This window comes from Chlorocebus sabaeus, chromosome 1 (assembly GCF_047675955.1).
Source record: "Chlorocebus sabaeus isolate Y175 chromosome 1, mChlSab1.0.hap1, whole genome shotgun sequence".
Lineage (NCBI taxonomy): Eukaryota > Metazoa > Chordata > Mammalia > Primates > Cercopithecidae > Chlorocebus > Chlorocebus sabaeus.
In genome coordinates, this window is record NC_132904.1 from 104,732,466 (window position 1) to 104,753,087 (window position 20,622).

Here is a 20,622-nt window from a genome sequence, read left to right on the forward strand (position 1 = left end):
AAGGATTCTATCATGAGTATCATTTATATTTGAGTACTGGACTAAACATATAATAATTTCATTCTTTTTTTTTTTTTTTTTTGAGCCAGAGTTTTGCTCATGTCTCCCAGGCTGGAGTGCGATGGCGCGATCTCTGCTCACTGCAGCCTCCACCTCCTCATTTCAAGCAATTGTCCTGCCTCAGCCTCCTGAGTAGCTGGGATTATAGGTGCCTGCCACCACACCCAGCTAATTTTTTTATTTTTAGTAGAGATGGGGTTTCGCCATGTTGGCCAGGCTGGTCTCGAACTCCTGAACTCAGGTGATCCACCTGCCTCGGCCTCCCAAAGTGCTGGGATTACAGGCACGAGCCTTTAATCATGTAGTTTTTGTCATTGGTTCTGTTTATGAGATGGCTTATGTTTATTGATTTGCATATGTTGAATCAGCCTTGTATCCCAGGGATGAAGCTGACTTGATAGTGGTGGATAAGCTGGATTCAGTTTGCCAGTATTTTATTGAGGATTTTCGCATGGATGTTCATCACGGATATTGGCCTGAAATTTTCTTTTTTTTGTTGTATCTCTGCCAGGTTTGGTATCAGGATGATGCTGGCATCATAAAATGAGTTAGGGAGGAGTCCCTCTTTTTCTGTTGTTTGGAATAGTTTCAAAAGGAATGGTACCAGCTCCTTTTTGTACCTCTGGTAGAATTCAGCTGTGAATCCATCTGGTCCTGGGGTTTTTTTGGCTGATAGGCTATTAATTACTGCCTCAATTTCAGAACTTGTTATTGGTCTATTCAGGGATTCGATTTCTTCCTGGTTTAGTCTTGGGAGGTTGTATGTGTCTAGGAATTTATCAGTTTCTTCTAGATTTTCTAGTTTATTTGCGTAGAGGTATGTATAGTATTCTCTGATGGTAGTTTGTATTTCTGTGGGATCAGTGGTATTATCCCCTTTATCATTTTTATTGTGTCTATTTGATTCTTCTCTCTTCTTTATTAGTCTTGCTGGCAGTCTATTTTGTTAATCTTTTCAAAAAACCAGCTCCTGGATTGATTTTTTCTAAAGGTTTTTTTGTGTCTCTATCTCCTTCACTTCAGCTCTGATCTTAGTTATTTCTTGTCTCCTGCTAGCTTTTGAATTTGTTTGCTCTTGCTTCTCTAGTTCTTTTAATTGTGATGTTAGGGTGTCAATTTTAGAACTTTCCCACTTTGTCCTGTGGGCATGTAGGGCTATAAATTTCCCTCTAAACACTGCTTTAGCTGTGTCCCAGAGATTCTGGTACATTGTGTCTTTGTTTTCATTGGTTTCAAAGAACTTACTTATTTCTGCCTTCATTTCATTATTTACCCAGTAGTCATTCAGGAGCAGGTTGTTCAGATTCCATGTAGTTGTGCGATTTTGAGTGTTTCTTAATCCTGAGTTCTAATTTGATTGCACTGTGATCTGAGAGACTGTTTGTTATGATTTCCTTTGTTTTGCATTTGCTAAGGAGTGTTTTGCTTTCAATTATGTGGTCAATTTTAGAATAAGTGTGATGTGGTGCTGAGAAGAATGTATATTACTCTGTTGATTTGGAGTTGAGAGTTCTGTAGATGTCTCTTAGGTCTGCTTGGTCCAGAGCTCAGTTCAAGTCCTGAATATCCTTGTTAATTTTCTGTCTCATTGATCTGTCTAATATTGACAGTGGGGTGTTAAAGTCTCCCGCTATTATTGTGTGGGAGTCTAACTCTCTTTGTATGTCTCTAAAAACTTGCTTTATGCATCTGGGTTCTCCTGTATTGGGTGCATATATATTTAGAATGGTTAGTACTTCTTGTTGGATTGATCCCTGCACCATTATCTAATGCCCTTCTTTGTCATTTTTGATCTTTGTTGGATGTTTGTTTTATCAGAGACTAGTTTTGCAACCCTTGCTTTTTTTTTCTTTCCATTTGCTTGGTAAATATTCCTCCATCCCTTTATTTTGAGCCTATGTGTGTCTTTGCATATGAGATGGGTCTTCTGAATACAGCACACTGATACGTCTTGACTCTATCCAATTTGCCAGTCTGTGTCTTTTAACTGGGACATTTAGCCCATTTACATTTAAGGTTAATATTGTTATGTGTGAATTTGATCCTGTCATTATGATGCTAGCTGGTTATTTTGCCCATTAGTTGATGCAGTTTCTTCATAGTGTCGATGGTCTTTACAGTTTGGTATGTTTTTCTAGTGGCCAGTACCAGTTTTTCCTTTCCATATTTAGTTCTTCCTTCAGGAGCTCTCGTAAGGCAGGCCTGGTGGTGACAGAATCTCTCAGCATTTGCTTGTCTGTAAAGGATTTTATTTCTCCTTTGGTTATGAAGCTTAGTTTGGCTGGATGTGAAATTCTGGGTGGAAAATTCTTTTCTTTAAGAGTGTTGAATATTGGCCCCCACTCTTTTCTGGCTTGTAAGGTTTCTGCTGAGAGATCCACTGTTAGTCTGATGGGCTTCCCTTCATGGGTAACTCGACCTTTCTCTCTGCCTGCCCTTAACATTTTTTCCTTCATTTCAACCTTGGTGAATATGATGATTATGTGTCTTGGGATTGCTCTTCTCAAGGAGTGTCTTTGTGGTGTTCTCTGTATTTCTTGAATTTGAATGTTGGCCTGTCTCGCTAGGTTGGGGAAGTTCTGATAATATCCTGAAGAGTGTTTTCCAACTTGATTCCGTTCTCCCCATCACTTTCAGGTACACCACTCAAATGTAGATTTGGTCTTTTCACATACTCCCCATATTTCTTGGAGCATTTGTTCATTCCTTTTCATTCTTTTTTCTCTAATCTTGTCTTCATGCTTTATTTCAGTAAGTTGATCTTCAGTCTCTGATATCCTTTATTCTCCTTGATTGATTCAGCTGTTGATACTTGTGTATGCTTCATGAAGTTCTCGTGCTGTGTTTTTCAGCTCCATCAGGTCATTTATGTTCTTTTCTAAACTGGTTATTTTAGTTAGCCATTCCTCTAACCTTTTTTCAAGGTTCTTAGCTTCCTTGCATTGGGTTAGAACATGCTCCTTTAGCTTGGAGGAGTTTGTTATTACCCACCTTCCGAAGCCTGCTTCTGTCAGTTCATCAAACCCATTTCCCGTCCAGTTTTGTTCCCTTGCTGGCAAGGAGTTGTGATCCTTTGAAGCAGAAGAGGCGTGCTGGTTTTTGGAATTTTCAGCCTTTTTGCGCTGGTTTTTCCTCATCCTGGATTTATCTACCTTTGGTCTTTGATGTTGGTGACCTTTGGATGGCGTTTCTGTGTGGATGTCCTTTTTGTTGATGTTGATGCTATTCCTTTCTGTTTATTAGTTTTCCTTTTTACAGTCAGGCCCCTCTGCTGCAGGTCTGCTGGAGTTTGCTGGAGGTCTAGTCCAGACCCTGTTTGCCTGGGTATCACCAGTGGAGGCTGCAGAACAGCAAAGATTACTGCCTGTTCCTTCCTCTGGGAAAGTTTGTCCCAGAGGGGCACCTGCCAGATGGCATCCGGAGCTCTCCTGTATGAGGTGTCTGTTGACCCCTGCTGGGAGGTGTCTCCCAGTCAGGAGGCATGGGGGTCAGGGACCCACTTGAGGAGGCAATCTTTCCCTTAGCAGAGCTCGAGCGCTGTGCTGGGAGATCCACTGCTCTCTTCAGAGCTGGCAGGCAGGGATGTTTAAGTCTGCTGAAGCTGCGCCCATATCCGCCCCTTCCCCCCGGTGCTCTGTGTCAGGGAGATGGGAGTTTTATCTATAAGCCCCTGACTGGGGCTGCTGCCTGTCTTTCAGAAATACCCTGCCCTGAGAGGAGGAATCTAGAGAGGCAGTCTGGCTACAGTGGCTTTGTGGCACTATGGTGGGCTCCACTCAGTTCAAACTTCCTAGTGGCTTTGTTTATACTGTGAGGGGAAAATATCCTACTAAAGCCTCAGTAATTGCAGATGCCCCTCCCCCCACCAAGCTCCAGCATCCTAGGTTGATTTCAGACTGTTGTGCTGGCAGCGAGAATTTCAAGCCAGTGAATCTTAACTTCCTGGGCTCCATGGAGGTGGGATCTGCTGGTCTAGACCACTCGGCTCCGTGGCTTCAGCCCCCTTTCCAGGGGAGTGAATGGGTCTGTCTTGCTGGCGTTCCAGGTGCCACTGGGATATGAAAAGAAACTCCTCCAGCTAGCTCAGTGTCTGCCCAAATGGCTGCCCAGCTTTGCGCTTGAAACCCAGGGCCCTGGTGGTGTAGGCACCCAAGGGAATCTCCTGGTCTGCTGGTTGCAAAGACTATGGGAAAAGCATAGTATCTGGGCTGGGATCCACAGTTCCTGACAGCATAGCCTCTCACGGCTTCCCTTGGCTAGGGGAGGGAGTTCCCCGACCCCTTGCGCTTCCTGGGTGAGGCTACACCCCACCCTGCTTCGGCTCTCCCTCCGTGGGCTGCACCCACTGTCTAACCAGTTCCAATGAGATGAGCCAGGTACCTCAGTTGGAAATGCAGAAATCACCACCTTCTGCGCTGATCTCGCTGGGAGCTGCAGACCAGAGCTGTTCCTATTTTGCCATCTTGCTATTCCCTTGTTTTATTTTTCTCTAGCATTTATGATAACTTGAAACATATTTTAATATATTTACTTCTCCCTATTCCACTAGTATATATGTTCCTAAAAGGCACTGGTTTTTGTCTGTTTTGTTCATTGTTGTATTTTTAGCACCTAAAACAATACTTGGCATGTGATAGGTATCCAATATCTGTTTTAAAATAAATGAATGTACTTGAAAAAAAATTACATGACACTCCAAAAACATCAAAGCTGAAAATCATTTGAGTAACTTTACTGTTCAAATGTAAGTGATCAATAATAAAAGATCACTATATTGTTCAGCAGTCACGTAAAGTATTAAAACTAATATTTCAGTATTTGAATATGCCGACAGTAATGTTTTCATAAACTAGATTTTGTGTCTAGCTCCTCAGGTTTGGAACTCTTTTTAGTAAGACCATAATGCATTGTAAGGATTTCTCATGAGTATGTTTAGTAGTTCAAGTCGTTATTGAATTTCACAGATAAAAGATAGCAAATGTATGCTGAACTTTAAGGACTGAGGTAATATAGGACTGAGTTGAATGTAATAAGGCAGCAGTGTAGTGGTAGTGGTGGCATTGAGAAAAATTGAAGATTCAAAAAGTATAAATTCAAGAGTGACATGCAAGTGGCATTCATTTTTTTTTTTTTTACACTTGTTAGATTTTGTCTTAGTCCCTTTGTGTTGCTATAAAGGAATACCTGAGGCTGGGTATTTATAAAGAAAAGAGGTTTATTTGGCATATGGCATCTACATCTGGTAAGGGCCTCAGACTCATGGCAGAAGGCAAAGAGGAATCAGTGTGTGCAGAGATCACATGGTGAGAGAGGAAACAAGGGTGGAGGCAGGGAAGGCTGTGCCAGGCTCTTTTTTTTTTTTTTTTTTTAATAACCAGCTCTTGTGGGAACTGAATAGTGAGAACTCTCTCATTCCTTACCCTCAGGCCTTAATCTATTTGTGAGGGATCTGCCCCCATGACTCAGACACTTCCCATTAGGCATAACCTAATGGGGATCAGATTTCAACATGACATTTGGAGGGGTTAAACATTCAGAGGATAGCAGATACCTAATGTTCAGCTATTTTAAGAGCAGTGAGAGAAACTAGAAGAATCAGAGGAACATAAACAATTATAAAAGCTTCGATTACTAAAAAAGGATAAAAGACAAAGTTGATTAAAGAGTTATCCTTAAATATGTGGCTATTACACAAAAAGTGTACTGATCAACTTTTTCCCATCACATAAAACAAAATTTAGATGGTACATGAAAACATTAACTTACCCACTTTCAGAGTGATTAAATATTAGAGCAGGTTGACAATGGAATCTGTGGACTCAACTAATTGGTGTTTGGCCAGAGAACAGTTGATCTTTTCTGCCTAGTTTGAGTTGAGTGCGCTCAAATTTGGGCAATAGTTAAAATATATTTTGAGACCCTCTTCAATTCTAGGAGAAAATAGATTTTGTATTCAAGACCTTAATACTAAGCTGCTGGTCTGAACCTCTTTAAATAAACTCAGGTTTTATTAGTCTTTAAGAAAGAGCTAGTATGTTGTTATGTCTCACAGAGTGATTTATTTTTATTCTGGAATATGTTTTGGCAAGTAGAGTTTGAAATTTAAAAATTATTTCCCTTTTTGTTTGTTGGTTTGCTTGTTTTAAGATTGTTCCAGGACACGAAGGGAGATTCTTCCAGGTTACTGAAAGCACTTCCTTTGAGGCTTCAGCAAACAGCTTTTGAAAATGCATACCTGAAAGCTCAGGAAGGAATGAGAGGAATGGTAATTTTAAGTAACATGTATTTGCTGTTATCATATGCTTGCTATGAATATCCCATAAATTACCTTACCAAGTTTGGCATAAGAGAGTTTATAATGCAGTAGTTTACAGTATAAAGCTGCTGTAAAACAAGTGTATGAATTGAATGAAACTGCATTATTTCTAGGTCACAATGGGTCAAATCATAGAAATTTCTTTTGGTTTAACTTAATATATTTCTTTTGGTTTAGCATTTTTATGGAGAAACCCAAAATTTAACTGAGTTTTTATGGGAGTATAAATGACTTCCTTTTTTATTTTAAAAATCCTTTCGTATGGGATCTGATTAAAAGCTAATTAAGGGAACAGGTGACAATGGGAAGAAATGGATTGAGGAGAAGAATCTCACACAAGATCAAATCATTGTGGTGTTTACAGTGAAACTTGTGATATTTCACATTTCTGTAGAATAATATACTTATTATGGTAATGATTATCTTAGGGTTCAAATTTTTTCATTTATTTATGCCCTGATTTGTTTCTTACAAGTATTTAAGATAGTTAAATAACTGTCAAATCTGTGATAGCAGGAAATTGAAAGGGACAATTGAAAGAATGTGAGTTTAGAAAAGAATTTTAATAGATTAGAAAGATAAGTGTAAATAACATAAAATCTAATGAGATAATGTATATTATACATTTTAAAGCAGCCTGTCATCTGCAAAATGGGAAAATACTGATCTCACAGCAATTCATTTAGAAAAAGACCTAAGAAGTTTTATATCTTGAGATTACGGTATGAATCAACATTGTATTACAGTTATCAAAAAAGGCTAACTCTGTCTTATACTGCATTAACAGAAGCATATTGTCATGAACAAAGTTGATACAAGAACTTGGATCTTTTATACTTTTGCTTTATTTTTAGATTTTTTCATTTTTATGGGTGCATAGTAGGTGTATATATGTATGTATTTGGGGAGTACATGAGATGTTTTGATACAGGTATACAATGTGAAATAATCACATCATGGAGAATGGGGTATCCATCCCCCAAACAAATATCCTTTGTGTTACAAGCAATCCAATTATGCTGTTTCAGTTATTAAATGTTTCTGTATTTTTTAGAGGATAACTATAATGTTTGGTTTGGTTCTGAGTAAAGTGAAAGATTTTTAGCCAGGATATTATATATCTGTGTCTTATAAAAAATGGGTAAAGGAATTGACTTAGTGGAAAGCTCATAATTGTTTTTAAACATGTCAGTGCTTGTGATTTAGCAAAGGTATTGGTCCTTACTCTTTCTTGTACCAAAAGACAGAACTAGGATTAGTGAGTAGGAGGTTTTTAAAATGTGTATAGCTAGTCAAAAAATCTGGAGTTCAGTTGGGATTTTTTAATTGATTGTTAAGCATTTACATTTTACATTACATTTTTTTTTTTTAATTTCTTTTTAAGTCCCATAGTGCTGAGAACCCTGAACCTTTGGATGAAATTTATAATAGAAAATCTGTTTTACTGATGTTGATAGCTGTGGTTTTATCCTGTAGCCCTATCTGTGAAAAACAGGCTTTGTTTGCCCTATGTAAATCTGTGAAGGAGAATGGATTAGAACCTCACCTTGTGAAAAAGGTATATGTGGATGAGTATTTTATTATAAGCTTCCTTAGGTCACTGTGAAATAATTTAAAAAGTTAAAGGTAGATTTTCTAAGTGGCACTTATTTAAGACTAGGAAACAGTTTTATTTTTCAGGTTGGGAATATTGGAAAGCAGTTATATAAAAACTATTCAAATGGTGTATTTATGTGTATGCACTGTTGTTTCTTACATTCCATTTAAGAGCATTTCACAAGGCTTTCATTGAACTAACAAGAGTGAATGACTTGTCCACCAGACTGACGAGGCTTTTGGAAATAGTATTTATTGAGGGAAACACATGGAGACAAGAGCAATATAGGTGTTTTGCCAGGTAGATTCTGGGGCAGCACATTGGGATCTGGCAGGCCAGAAGTCAAATTTTAGAACTATCAGGCTTTTAAGTTCAGTTATCAGGGGAGAAGGACTAGGGTCCAAGCCTTGTAATTACTACATCAGCACAGTATTATAGAATGTTGACCCCCTCTCTTTTCCATCCCCTCAGCATTTATGGTTTAGGAAGTTCCAGGCCCTTCCATTGCAAATTTTTATGCGATAAATCAGTGGTAGGTCAGTGGACTGATATGCCAGTTAACATTCTACCAGCATAGTTTCCGTGGTGCTTTGTAGTAAGCCAACCTATAATCAGTTAGCCTTTTACCTCTCAGTATAAGACTTGTTCGGTGTTTCTTAAAAGTATACAAGTACATTACCTAATAATCATAAGTGGTATGTATTGTTTGGATTTTCCTTATTTGGATTTAAGCCTGAGAGGAATAATTTTATTTTATTTTTATTTATTTCTTTATATTTATTTATGTATTTATTTTGAAAGACAGGGTCTCACTCTGTCACCCAGGCTGTAGTGCGGTGATGCAATCATGGCTCACTGCAGTCTTGACCTCCTGGGCTCAAGTAGTCCTCCCAAGCCTCCTGAGTAGCTGGGACTACAGGCATGTACCACCACACCTGGCTCATTTTTTTATTTTTTTATTTTTATTTTTATTTTTGAGACAGAGTCTTGCTCTGTCGCCCAGGCTGGAGTGCAGTGGTGCGATCTCTGCTCACTGCAAGCTCTGCCTCCCGGATTCATGCCGTTCTCCTGCCTCAGCCTCCTGAGTAGCTGGGACTACAGGCACCTGGCTAATTTTTTGTACAGACAGGCCCTTGCTGTGTTGTCCAAGCTGGTCTTGAACTCTTGGGCTTAAGCAACCCTCCCTCCTCAGACTCCCAAAGCATTGGGATTACAGGTGTGAACCACCATGCCTGGCCAATAATCTTGTATTAAATCTTCCTTTAAGTATAACCAAATGTTGGAAACTCTTTTTATGTTTTTATGCATATTTTTATGTTTTTATTTACTTAACATTTATTAAGGGTTTGCTATGTGTCAGATACTGTGCCAGTTGAGTACATTTTCTTAATTATTATTCCCATCTCATAGATGAGGAAATGAAGAAAAGTTAAATGAATGTTATTTCTAGGTCTTACTCTAAATAATATTAACAAGCATTTAAATGATTTATTTTTTTCATTTTTCTTAACACATTGACGTTTTGGTTCGTGCAGGTTTTAGAGAAAGTTTCTGAAACTTTTGGATATAGATGTTTAGAAGACTTTATGGCATCTCATTTAGATTATCTGGTTTTGGAATGGCTAAATCTTCAAGATACTGAATACAACTTATCTTCTTTTCCTTTTATTTTATTAAACTACACAAATATTGAGGATTTCTATAGGTAAGTTTATACATGACATATGTGAAATTAGTTTAATTTAAAATTAGTTAACAATATTTAGCAAGTCCCTATCACCAGCACCACACATACCATACCCATACACACGTGTGTGTGGGAGGCTACATCGTATGAGAAGCAGGACAGCTTCTTTTAATAAGAATGTATTGAAGGGAGTCACTGGACTTCACATCCGGTCCTAGCTGTGCCAACAACCAGCTATGTGACTTTGGTCAAACCACATAAAGACCCTCTGTGCCTTGGTTTTTTAATATGTAAAGTAAGGAAGTTACACAAGGAGATCTTTTAGTTCCCTTTCAGCTTTAATATTTGATCATCTTTCCTTTGGAAAAGATTGAAGATAGATTACTAGTAGCTGATTATTTCTGCCTGTTTTTCTTTTTTGTTGCTTGACTATAGGCCGTTTAGTCATTACTTCTATGAGAGTTAGAAACTTAATGTAAAACTTCTATTTTGCTAACTTTAACTCCATAGAAGAAAAATTTGAAAATGGAGAGGTTTGAAACAACCAAAAAGTAAAGTTTAGGTATCAGGATGATGGGAAGCCATCTCATATTTGTTGAGCATGCTCTGTGTTATGGACTTTGCTATGCATTTTACATGTAGTAGATCACAGACTGAGTTTCAGGCCCATCCTAATAGACCTTTCTAATAGATTATGAGTTGTATGTAGGTAACTTCCATTAAGAAGGATATTCCTACAGAAGTAAATTTAGTGGTCCTTATGGTTCATTCATTTTGGCAAGAACAATATAGTCATCTCTCTGTATATGCGAGGGATTCATTCCAGGATTCCCAATGTATGCCTAAATCTGCACATACTCAAGTCCCCAAGTCGGCCCTGCAGAACTCACGTATATGAAAAGTCAGTCCTCTGTATATACAGACTTTCACATCCTGTGAATACTGTTTTTCTATCTGCATTTGGTTGAAAAATATGCAACTATAACAAACCGATGTTTTTCAAGGGTCAACTTCATTTACATTAGTTGATTATGCAGAAGAAATAAATATAAATTCAAGTCTCCATTTTTATTTATTTATTGTTTGTTTTTTCTTTATGCTAAGGGTGCTACTGAACAAGGTCCCCATTTTTAAATCCCATAATTGTGGTGGTGGTATGTTCTAAGCTTTCTTATTTTTTTAATGTGACTATTTAGAATTTAGTTAATTTTTCCATTTATAAAATTAAAGAAAGTTTAATAATGTGGATAAACTGTGATACTTTAATGCTGATGGTATTAAAACAGTATTTTAAGAACTATTTTATAAAATTTTACTTGGAAAAGTTATATATAACCTATATTTTAAATTTTTATATTTTTAGATCTTGTTATAAGGTTTTGGTTCCACATCTGGTGATTAGAAGTCATTTTGATGAGGTGAAGTCCATTGCTAATCAGATTCAAGAGGACTGGAAAAGTCTTCTAACAGACTGCTTTCCAAAGATTCTTGTAAATATTCTTCCTTATTTTGCCTATGAGGGTACAGGAGACAGTGGGATGGCACAGCAAAGAGAGACTGCTACCAAGGTCTATGATATGCTTAAAAGTGAAAACTTACTGGGAAAACAGGTATGGCTTCAATTTTTATCTACTTTTCATTCCCTGAATGATCTGAGATATAACCTTTAAGTTTTAAGGCTATTTATTCTTATTTATATATTGAAACTTAGCTTGTGGTAATCATTATCTAGCATAGCCAACCCATGAATTTTTTTGGTTATGTCGTGTTCTCTCCCTCTGATTGGCTTTTAACTAAGTAGAAATGTTTCCAATTAGAAATAACCCAAAAAACCATCTGAATAATTTTCTTCTGCCATTTAAAAATGTATAGTTAAAATACATTTTTGTGCAGTTAAAGCAGTAGTACACGAATGCAAGCTGGTTGTTAAAGTCAAGGAATACTAAACAGTGTACAGAAAACCTTCACTCTCTCTTCAGTCTCACCAAACTTTCCACTTTTCAAGAAAAAGAACCATCTCTCATTCCTATAGTTCTCATACCCTGCTGTTTGTTTTTTCATGACACTTATTACCTTCTAACATATGATACAATTTACTTTTTTTTTTGTTTTCTCTTTGCTTTTGTTTTTGAGGCAGAGTCTCACTCTGCTGCCTAGACTGGAGTACAGTGGCACGATCGCAGTTCACTGAAGCCTCTGTCTCCTGGGTTCAAGCAATTTTCCTGCCTCAGCCATCCAAGTAGCTGGGACTACAGGTGTGTGCCACTACACCCAGCTAATTTTTGTATTTTTAGTAGAGACGGGGTTTTGCCATGTTGGCCAGGCTGGTCTTGAACTCTTGACCTCAGGTGATCTTCCCACCTCAGCCTCCCAAAGTGCTGGGATTACAGGTGTAAGCCACCTTGCTGGACCATAATTTACTTTTGAATTATGTTAATTATTTACCAGTCTTCTCCGGTATACATTTCTCTCTTTTTTTTTTTTTGGCTGATGTATCTCAACCACATAATATATTTTGGGTATTCATTAAATCTTTGTCAAAAGGAGGAGTCAAGTAAAGAAGGATTTAACAAGCTTCGTTTGTTTTATAATTATATACATTCCAAATTTTTTTGAAGGAACTTATATTAAAACATACATATAAATTTTTTAAGATAAAAAAGCTGTGGTCACCCCAAATTTATTTATGTGTTTATTTATTTTGGATATAAGTAAGGGATAACAAACCAAACTTGGTCAATATTAGGTAAACTTCAAGAGACCTTTTTTTTTAGTTTCCTGGTTATCTATATTGAACCAAGAAATGGAACAGCATTTCCTCAGTTGCTTAGGTGGACCTATTCAGAACTGGTTGTAAGTCTGCCGTCTGAAGGGAATTGGTGAGCTGAGGACTCCTTTCCCAAAGACAGCTGGAACAGAAATAGGCACTCCAGAGGTTATGGGATTTGAGAGAGACAGCCTCTAGCCACTCTCATTCAATCTCCCAGCTTAGTCTTCTGAGCATTCTTAATCTTACTATTCTTTTTTAATATATTCACACCAAAAGACAGCAATTTTTAGAGCCTGAATAGGTTTTGGAGGGAAAAGTAATTATGTTCAATCTTGATTGAAACACTTGCCTCAAGAATGAAGAACAGCAAAAATTAAATAACAGGAATTCGAGACCAACCTGACCAACATGGTGAAACCCCGTCTCTACTGGGTATGGTGATGCGTGCCCTGTAATCCCAGCTATTTGGGAAGCTGAATCAGGAGAATCACTGGAACCCAGGAGGTGGAGGTTACAGTGAGCCAAGATGGTGCCACTGCACTCCAGCCTGGGCAACAGAGGGAGACTTTGTCTCAAAAAAAAAAAAAAAAAAAAAAAATTGTATAAAACACACAAAGCAAGGAAAGAATGAAGCAACAAAGGCAGAACTTTATCAAAAATGAAATTATACTCCACAGGGTGGGAGTTGGCCCCAAGCAAGTGGCTCAAGGGCCTGGTTACAGAATAATCTGGGGTTTAAATACCCTTTAGAGGTTTCCCATTGGTTACTTGGTATACATCCTATGTAAATAAAGTAGTGGCCCATAATCAGTCTGATTAGTTATAGGAGGGGACCAATCAGAGGTACTTTGAATTTCTTATCTGCCACAGTATAAGGGAGGGGGTTGCAAAGGGAGTAGCCTCTTGTCCTTTCGTTACTTGAGCGTGGAAAGTTGGGATTTTCCTTTTGATTTCGTTCTAGGAAGTCAGCGTGGATTGGCCTTAGGTTCCCTTCCTCCAGACCTTATTGCCCTGCCTCATTTACGTTAGGTTTCTTCCTTGTCACCTTCTAAAATATTTTTTATTAGGAAGTATGTTTTTGAACTTCCTTATGCATTAAGTAAAGTAGCCATTTGCCTTTTGGTTTAGATCACTGTAATTCCTTATTTGGAAAGTTGTTAAATTCACCCTTAAAACTTCACAAATCTCATTCATTTAACTAACATGTAACATAGCAGACTTATTCTTTGTATTTAGAGAATTTGTGTCTTTTGTGAAGCTACCTGTCTATAGTGGGAAGTAGATTGATGAAAAGTCCAAATCTGTTGGAGAGGGTTTTATTCTACTATTGATGAAAGGGGATGTGGATATCAGCTAGCCTTAGAATTTGGGATGGCACTCAAGTAGAAGTCTGGGAAGAAGTTATGCAGGGAACAAAGATGAGATTAATCCCAGTCACTGGGAATTCTTAACGGTAAAGTTCTGTAATTGAGAAAGAATTCCCAAATAAAAAGCCAAGAGTAAAATTCAGTTAGAGGAGCAGTTACAGAACAGTGGGAAATTCGGTTGGCAGAAAAATTACCAGGTCACATAACTTAATGATAGGCCTGAAGTCTTATTTAAAATGATTCTGTAAAATTGAAGAATTGGATTAAAGGAGCCTTGTTTGGCTTGATTTTCCTACTTTTTCGTCTTAGTCTACAGGTTCGCTGCATAGAAGAAAAAGGTGGAGTTAGTTATAATCTTGTAGATCTTGGACTTTGAGTCATCTATTTTCTTTTGCAATCGTTGAATAATTTTGGGAATAAGGTAATATATGCCTTTTGAGCTGTCTTGAGGTTCAAAGATATAAAATATTAGATGTATTTTAATTTTGTGCCCTTGCAGATCGATCATTTATTCATTAGTAACTTACCAGAGATTGTGGTGGAGTTATTGATGACGTTACATGAGCCAGCAAATTCTAGTGCCAGTCAGAGCACTGACCTCTGTGACTTTTCAGGGTATGTACATTTTAAACTTAGAGAACTAGCTGTAGCTTCACAAGTTCTTAAAGAAGTTTATTAGTTGACACCTTCAATGTCTATTTCAATTTATAGACATCACTCTTTTTAAAAAGTTTGTTTCTTTAAAAATAGCCACCTTTGAATTGAAGTAATTACCTATCCTCTTTTACCGTAGTCTCCCCACAGTGATTACTCTTTCTAAATTGACCACTTGGTTGGCCAACCCAATAACCTTTTCTTAGTCTTTCTGTAATATTTGAACATTGTGCCATCTATTGTCCCTTGAAATATTTTTCTTCATGCACATTATTCCTAGTTCTCTTTATCTAGGTCTTGCCTTTCTTGATCACCTTTTCTTTTCTTTTTTTTTTTTTTTGAGATGAAGTCTCACTCTTTTGCTCAGGCTGGAGTGTGGTGGCATAATCTCAGCCCACTGCCACCTCCACCTCCCAGGCTCAAGCGATCCTTCCTTCCACCTCAGCCTCTCGAGTAGCTGGGACAACAGATGTGCACCACTATACCTGGCTAATTTTTTATGTTTTTGGTAGAGACGGGGTTTCACCACATTGCCCAGGCTGGTCTCGAACTCCTGGCCTCAAGTGATTCCCCCGTGTTGGCCAATCAAAGTCCTGGGATTACAGGCATGAGCCACTGTGCCCAGCCTCACCTTTTCTTTATTGTGCTTTATTATCTGTACAATTTAATTTGGATGTGAATGTCTCTGAGTTGTATATGCACATTAGAGTTATTTTCCTGGTGTGATTGTAAGTTACTTGAAAATATGCTTTAGTTTTTTTTTTTTTTTTTTTTTCATGTGCCCTACCGTGCTGGGCATATAAAATAGTATATCTGAGAAAGTACTTTCACATATGTAATTTCACGCTGTCTAAATAAGTGTTGATTGCCGTGTCTTAAAATACTGCTTTTTCAGTACTGGCATAGAGCTTTGATTCTGATCTGAAATAATACTGAGGCTCATTTGCGGAACTGCCTTAAAAGATTTTTTAAGAAAATCATTATAAGATCATTTAAGGTTATTTAAGTTATTGAGGGTGAAAGGTATTTAGATAATCTGATTTATATATCTGGACTCTGATATTTATTTGTGATTTTATTAAAGGTAGTTTTCCAGTAGAAAAATAGTTTTTGAATTTGGGGGTTATTAAAATCTAAATTTTCATTTTGGAAGTTCACTGGTCTATGAACAAAACTTTTTTAAATGATGACTGTATTTTTTCCCTTAACTCTGTTAGGGATTTGGATCCTGCTCCTAATCCACCTCATTTTCCATCGCATGTGATTAAAGCAACATTTGCCTATATCAGCAATTGTCATAAAACCAAGTTAAAGAGCATTTTAGAAATTCTTTCCAAAAGCCCTGTAAGTATACATGATGAGTTTAATAATAGAGCATTCCTTCTTTTTTAGCTAAAAAAATCTTTGTAAGTACATCTTAAAGAGGAAAAGTAAACAAATAAAAAATTTATCTCATAATTAAAAAGGAAAACATTCATTTACAAGTTTAAATGGCATTTTACTTGTCAGCTTTAATTCAAATATGTTGCATATGAGAACAGAATCTTGTGACACTTTAGTCATATATTAGCTCAGGGAATGTATTTACTTTTTCATAGGAATATACTATTTAATTATAGTTTACTTTCTGACAATTAAATAAATTGGCAATAGTTGAAGATAGTAATTTTCTTAATGTAACATTTTGCACTTGGTATCGAACCCAAATCTAAATTCTGTTAGTTATTTTAAATATAAAATGTGTATGTGTTCAAATATTTGAAGAAAAAATATAAAATGTATTTATTATAGCCGAGTATCTAATTAAGTTTTTACTAAATCTATTTATTTTCTAGGATTCCTATCAGAAAATTCTTCTTGCCATATGTGAGCAAGCAGCTGAAACAAATAATGTTTATAAGAAGCACAGAATTCTTAAAATATACCACCTGTTTGTTAGTTTATTACTAAAAGATATAAAAAGTGGCTTAGGAGGAGCTTGGGCGTTTGTTCTTCGAGATGTTATTTATACTTTGATTCACTATATCAACCAAAGGTAAGTAACATATTCGGACCAATATATAAGCAGTCTTTCTATCCTCCTCTTCCTGTTTTTTTTGCTTTGTTTTGTTTTGAGACAAAGACTCACTCTGTCCACCCAGGCTGGGTGCAATCATGGCTCACTGCATCCTCAACCTCCTGGGTTCAGATTATCCTTCCTCCTCAGCTTCCTGAGTAGCTGGGACTACAGGAGCATACCACCATGCCCGATTAATTTTTTGTGTGTTTTGTAGAGGTGGGGTTTCACCATATTGCCCAGGGTGGTCTCAAACTCCTGTGCTCAAGCGAACTGTCAGCTTCAGCCTACCAACGTGCTGGGATTACAGGCATGAGCTACTATGCCCAACGTATCCTGTTCTTTTAATTGAAAGTTTATATGCTTCTAAGAGTTAGATACCAGAGTGTTGCTTTCTGAATTTTGCTTTTTAAGATGTCTATTATATTTACCTATTAGTTTTTAAAGATTGCACTACTTGCCTGGGAAACATAGCAGACCTCGTTTCTACTAAAAATTTTTTAAAAAAGAAAATTAGTACTAGGTGTGGTAGCTCACACCTATAATCCCAGCACTTTGGGAGGTTGGGGTAGGTGGATTGCTTGAACTCAGGAGTTAGAGACCAGTCTGGGCAACATGATGTGAAACCCCATCTCTACAAAAAATTTTTAAAAAAATTAGCCAGGGATTGTGGCATGTACCTGTAGTCTCAGCTACTCTGGAGCCTGAGGTGGGAGGATTGCTTGAGTTCGGGAGGCAGAGGTTGCAGGTTACAGTGAGCAAAGATTGTGCCACTACACTCCAGCCTGGGAGACAGAGTGAGACTCTTGTTTCAAAAAGAAAAAGAAAGAAAATTATCTGGGTATGATCATATGCGCCTGTAGTTCTAGCTACTTAGGAGGCTGAAGTAGGAGGATGACTTGAGCTCATGAGCTTGAGGCTGCCAGTGAGCCTTGATTGCACCACTGCATTCCTGCCTGGGCAACAGATTGAGACTTTCATTCAATTAAAAAAAAAAAAAAAAAGGGCTACTTCTCCAATTCTAGAAATCTTAAGAAGGATCTTCAACATTTTAATACCAATATTCTAGCTATCGATGGCCTCAAATAAACGTTACTATAGAATTGGGGTTATTCAGCTGGGCACGGTGGCTCACACCTAGAATCCCAGCACTTTGGGAGGCCAAGGCAGATGGATCACGAGGTCAGGAGATCGAGACCATCCTGGCTAACACAGTGAAACCCCGTCTCTACTAAAAATACAAAAAAATTAGCCGGGCATGGTGGCGGGCGCCTGTAGTCCCAGCTACTCAGGAGGCTGAGGCAGGAGAATGGCGTGAACCTGGGAGGCGGAGCTTGCAGTGAGTCGAGCTTGCGCCACTGCACTCCAGCCTGGGCGACAGAGTAAGACTCCGTCTCAAAAAAAAAAAAAGAAAAAAAAAGAACAAAACAAGAATTGGGATTGCTCCATTTAGCATCTCTGATCTTTTCCATTGATTTTAATGAGATTTCTATTTGTTAATGTCTTTTTTATTGTGGTAAAATATGTAACATAAAATTTTTTATTTTTGCTATTAAATGGCCAGTTCAGTGGCATCAATTACATTTCCATTGTTGTGCAACCATCACCACTATCTAAAACTTTCATTATCTCAAACTGAACCTCTCTACTCATTCCACAATGACTCCACATTCCCCCTCTTCCCCCTTCCTGGCCATTGAGAAACTCATCTATTTTCTGTCTCAATGAATTTGCCTATTGTAGATATTTTAATCTAGAGTTGTACAATATATGTCCTTTTGTGTCTTGCCTTGTATGGTCACTGAAAACTTTGTACCTTAGCTTGTGTTTAGATAGAGATTTCCTTGGAAGCCAAAAGTGTTGGGATGAGGAAGTATGAGAGGAGAAAACTTTTCCTAGTGTTTGCAGATTGGCTTTATGCTAGGGTTCTTCTTCAACACTTAGCCATGCTTACATTGCTTGGGATCAGCCCCAAATACAAGCTTAGGGTCTTCTCTGGTCTTTTCTGAGCAAGAGTCTTATCTTGAGCATGTGTATGGCTTTCTAAATTCCTCCTAATCTGTGGGTGCTTTTGAATACACTAATTTCCCAAAGAAATACTCTCTCCAGCTACTCCTAGGCTTTAGGCAGCCTCTTGTATGTCTCAACAGTAATCTTTTGCCCTGTGCACCTGCAGGTTGTTGGTCAGCCTTACAAAGTTTCAAGCAACACCCATATCTTTTGTAGCTTGTGTGAGGTTAAACAAAACAGAGCCATGCACTTTACATCAGTCCTTGGCTCCAGACAGGTTAGAATAGACATATACAATAGTTTGCAAGTAATCTACTTAGCTCCATGAACGATCATGAGCCAGCGTCTCACACCGAGGATATAGGCCGCTGCTTTTGTGATTGTTGCCAACCTGGGGTAGGGGTGGGCAAGGACAAATAAAGTCACCATGAAGCTTTCCTACTGCTTTTCAGTTGTATTTTTCTTGATTCAGTATTTTCTTGATTACTGTAAACCTTTGACTATTTTACAGAATTCTAACAAAATTAGTTCTGACAAGTTTGCCTGTTTTTCAATGTTTCTGTTAATGGATGGAAGCTTAGAGCTGTCTATTCTGCATTTTGCTGATGTCACTTCTCATTTTAGATTATAAGACATTAAAATATTTATGTCAAGGCATATAAGAATTAAGAGATGCTGAACAAAAGTGACTTCTGAATGAATTTATTTCAGAGTAATTTTCCAGAACTTACTGGTGATTGTTTTCTCCCTCTATTAGGCCTTCTCGTATCATGGATGTGTCATTACGTAGCTTCTCCCTTTGTTGTGACTTATTAAGTCAGGTTTGCCAGACAGCAGTGACTTACTGTAAGGATGCTCTAGAAAACCATCTTCATGTTATTGTTGGTACACTTATACCCCTTGTGGATGAGCAGGTGGAAGTTCAGAAACAGGTAATTTTCTGAATCATCTTCAGAATGGTATTTAAAATATATTTATAAAGTGTTGTTAGAAGGATTTGAGTGTTTTTTGTTTACTTGGTATAATTGGTGAGTTTATTGAGAATTTTTTTGTAAAATGATTGGAACAATATGCTTAATGAATTAACTTTTGTAATCAATTACAGAGTACTTGGTACTTTTGATCTAATAAATAACCTGATAGTTTCATCTACTATGCTGAAGTATAGAGGTAGTCAAAACTAGAGATAGCAGTTCACAACATTATGGTGGTGTTTGAGTTACTACTTATATAAACTGTTTCGTTAATACTGGCTTTTTTTTTTTTTTTAACCTCAGTACCCACCTTGTAGTAGTACCTTACATAGTTACTGAATTATTTGAAAACACGGGAACTAAAAACTGGGTATCTTACACGTAATTAGAACATTTAATCTGATCTAGGTTAATAGATTTTATCATTTATTACGGTAAGTTTTGTTGGCTTACTTTAAAATTATTTCTCTCATAATTTTTTCTTTTTAAATTATATTTAGGTATTGGACTTGTTGAAATACTTAGTGATAGATAACAAGGATAATGAAAACCTCTATCTCACGATTAAGCTTTTAGATCCTTTTCCTGACCATGTTGTTTTTAAGGATTTGCGTATTGCTCAGCAAAAAATCAAATATAGTAGAGGACCCTTTTCACTCTTGGAGGTAATAAAAATTTCATCATCTACTATTTTTTATTAAAGAACATAGACCGTAGTACTTTTTAAAAATCTGTAATGCTCTAGCAGTAAAAAATGGAATCTTTTTTAAAATTGTGATTAAAAATATATACGTAGGCCAGGTACATTGGCTCATGCCTAAAATCTCAGCACTTTTGGGAGGCTGAGGCAGGAGGATTGCCTGAGCCCAGGAGTTCAAGACCAGCCTGGGCAACATGACGAAACCCAGTCTCTACGAAAAATTAGTCGGGCATGGTGATATGTGCTTGTAGAATCCACTACTGAGGTAGCTCAGGTGGAAGGATCACCTGAGCCCTGGAGGTCAAGGCTGCAATAAGCCAAGATTGTGCTGCTGCACTCCAGCCTGGGTGACAGAGTGAGACCTAGTCTCAAAAAAATACATATATATATCTATGTATATATATTCTTGATTATTGTATATATATTCATAG

At 37.4% G+C, this 20,622-nt stretch overlaps 1 protein-coding gene across 1 annotated transcript in view; it reads left to right on the top strand.

Moving 5' to 3' along the window:
• Positions 1-20,622, top strand: part of ATM (ATM serine/threonine kinase) — a 131,810-nt gene that overhangs the window by 45,353 nt on the left and 65,835 nt on the right. Inside the window, exons 23-31 of the mRNA XM_008020751.3 lie at positions 6,208-6,325; positions 7,761-7,934; positions 9,509-9,678; positions 11,024-11,270; positions 14,297-14,412; positions 15,669-15,795; positions 16,287-16,486; positions 19,275-19,449; positions 19,992-20,156. Of these exons, the coding sequence (XP_008018942.3) occupies positions 6,208-6,325; positions 7,761-7,934; positions 9,509-9,678; positions 11,024-11,270; positions 14,297-14,412; positions 15,669-15,795; positions 16,287-16,486; positions 19,275-19,449; positions 19,992-20,156 (1,492 nt within the window). The remainder of the gene's footprint in view (positions 1-6,207; positions 6,326-7,760; positions 7,935-9,508; positions 9,679-11,023; positions 11,271-14,296; positions 14,413-15,668; positions 15,796-16,286; positions 16,487-19,274; positions 19,450-19,991; positions 20,157-20,622) is intronic.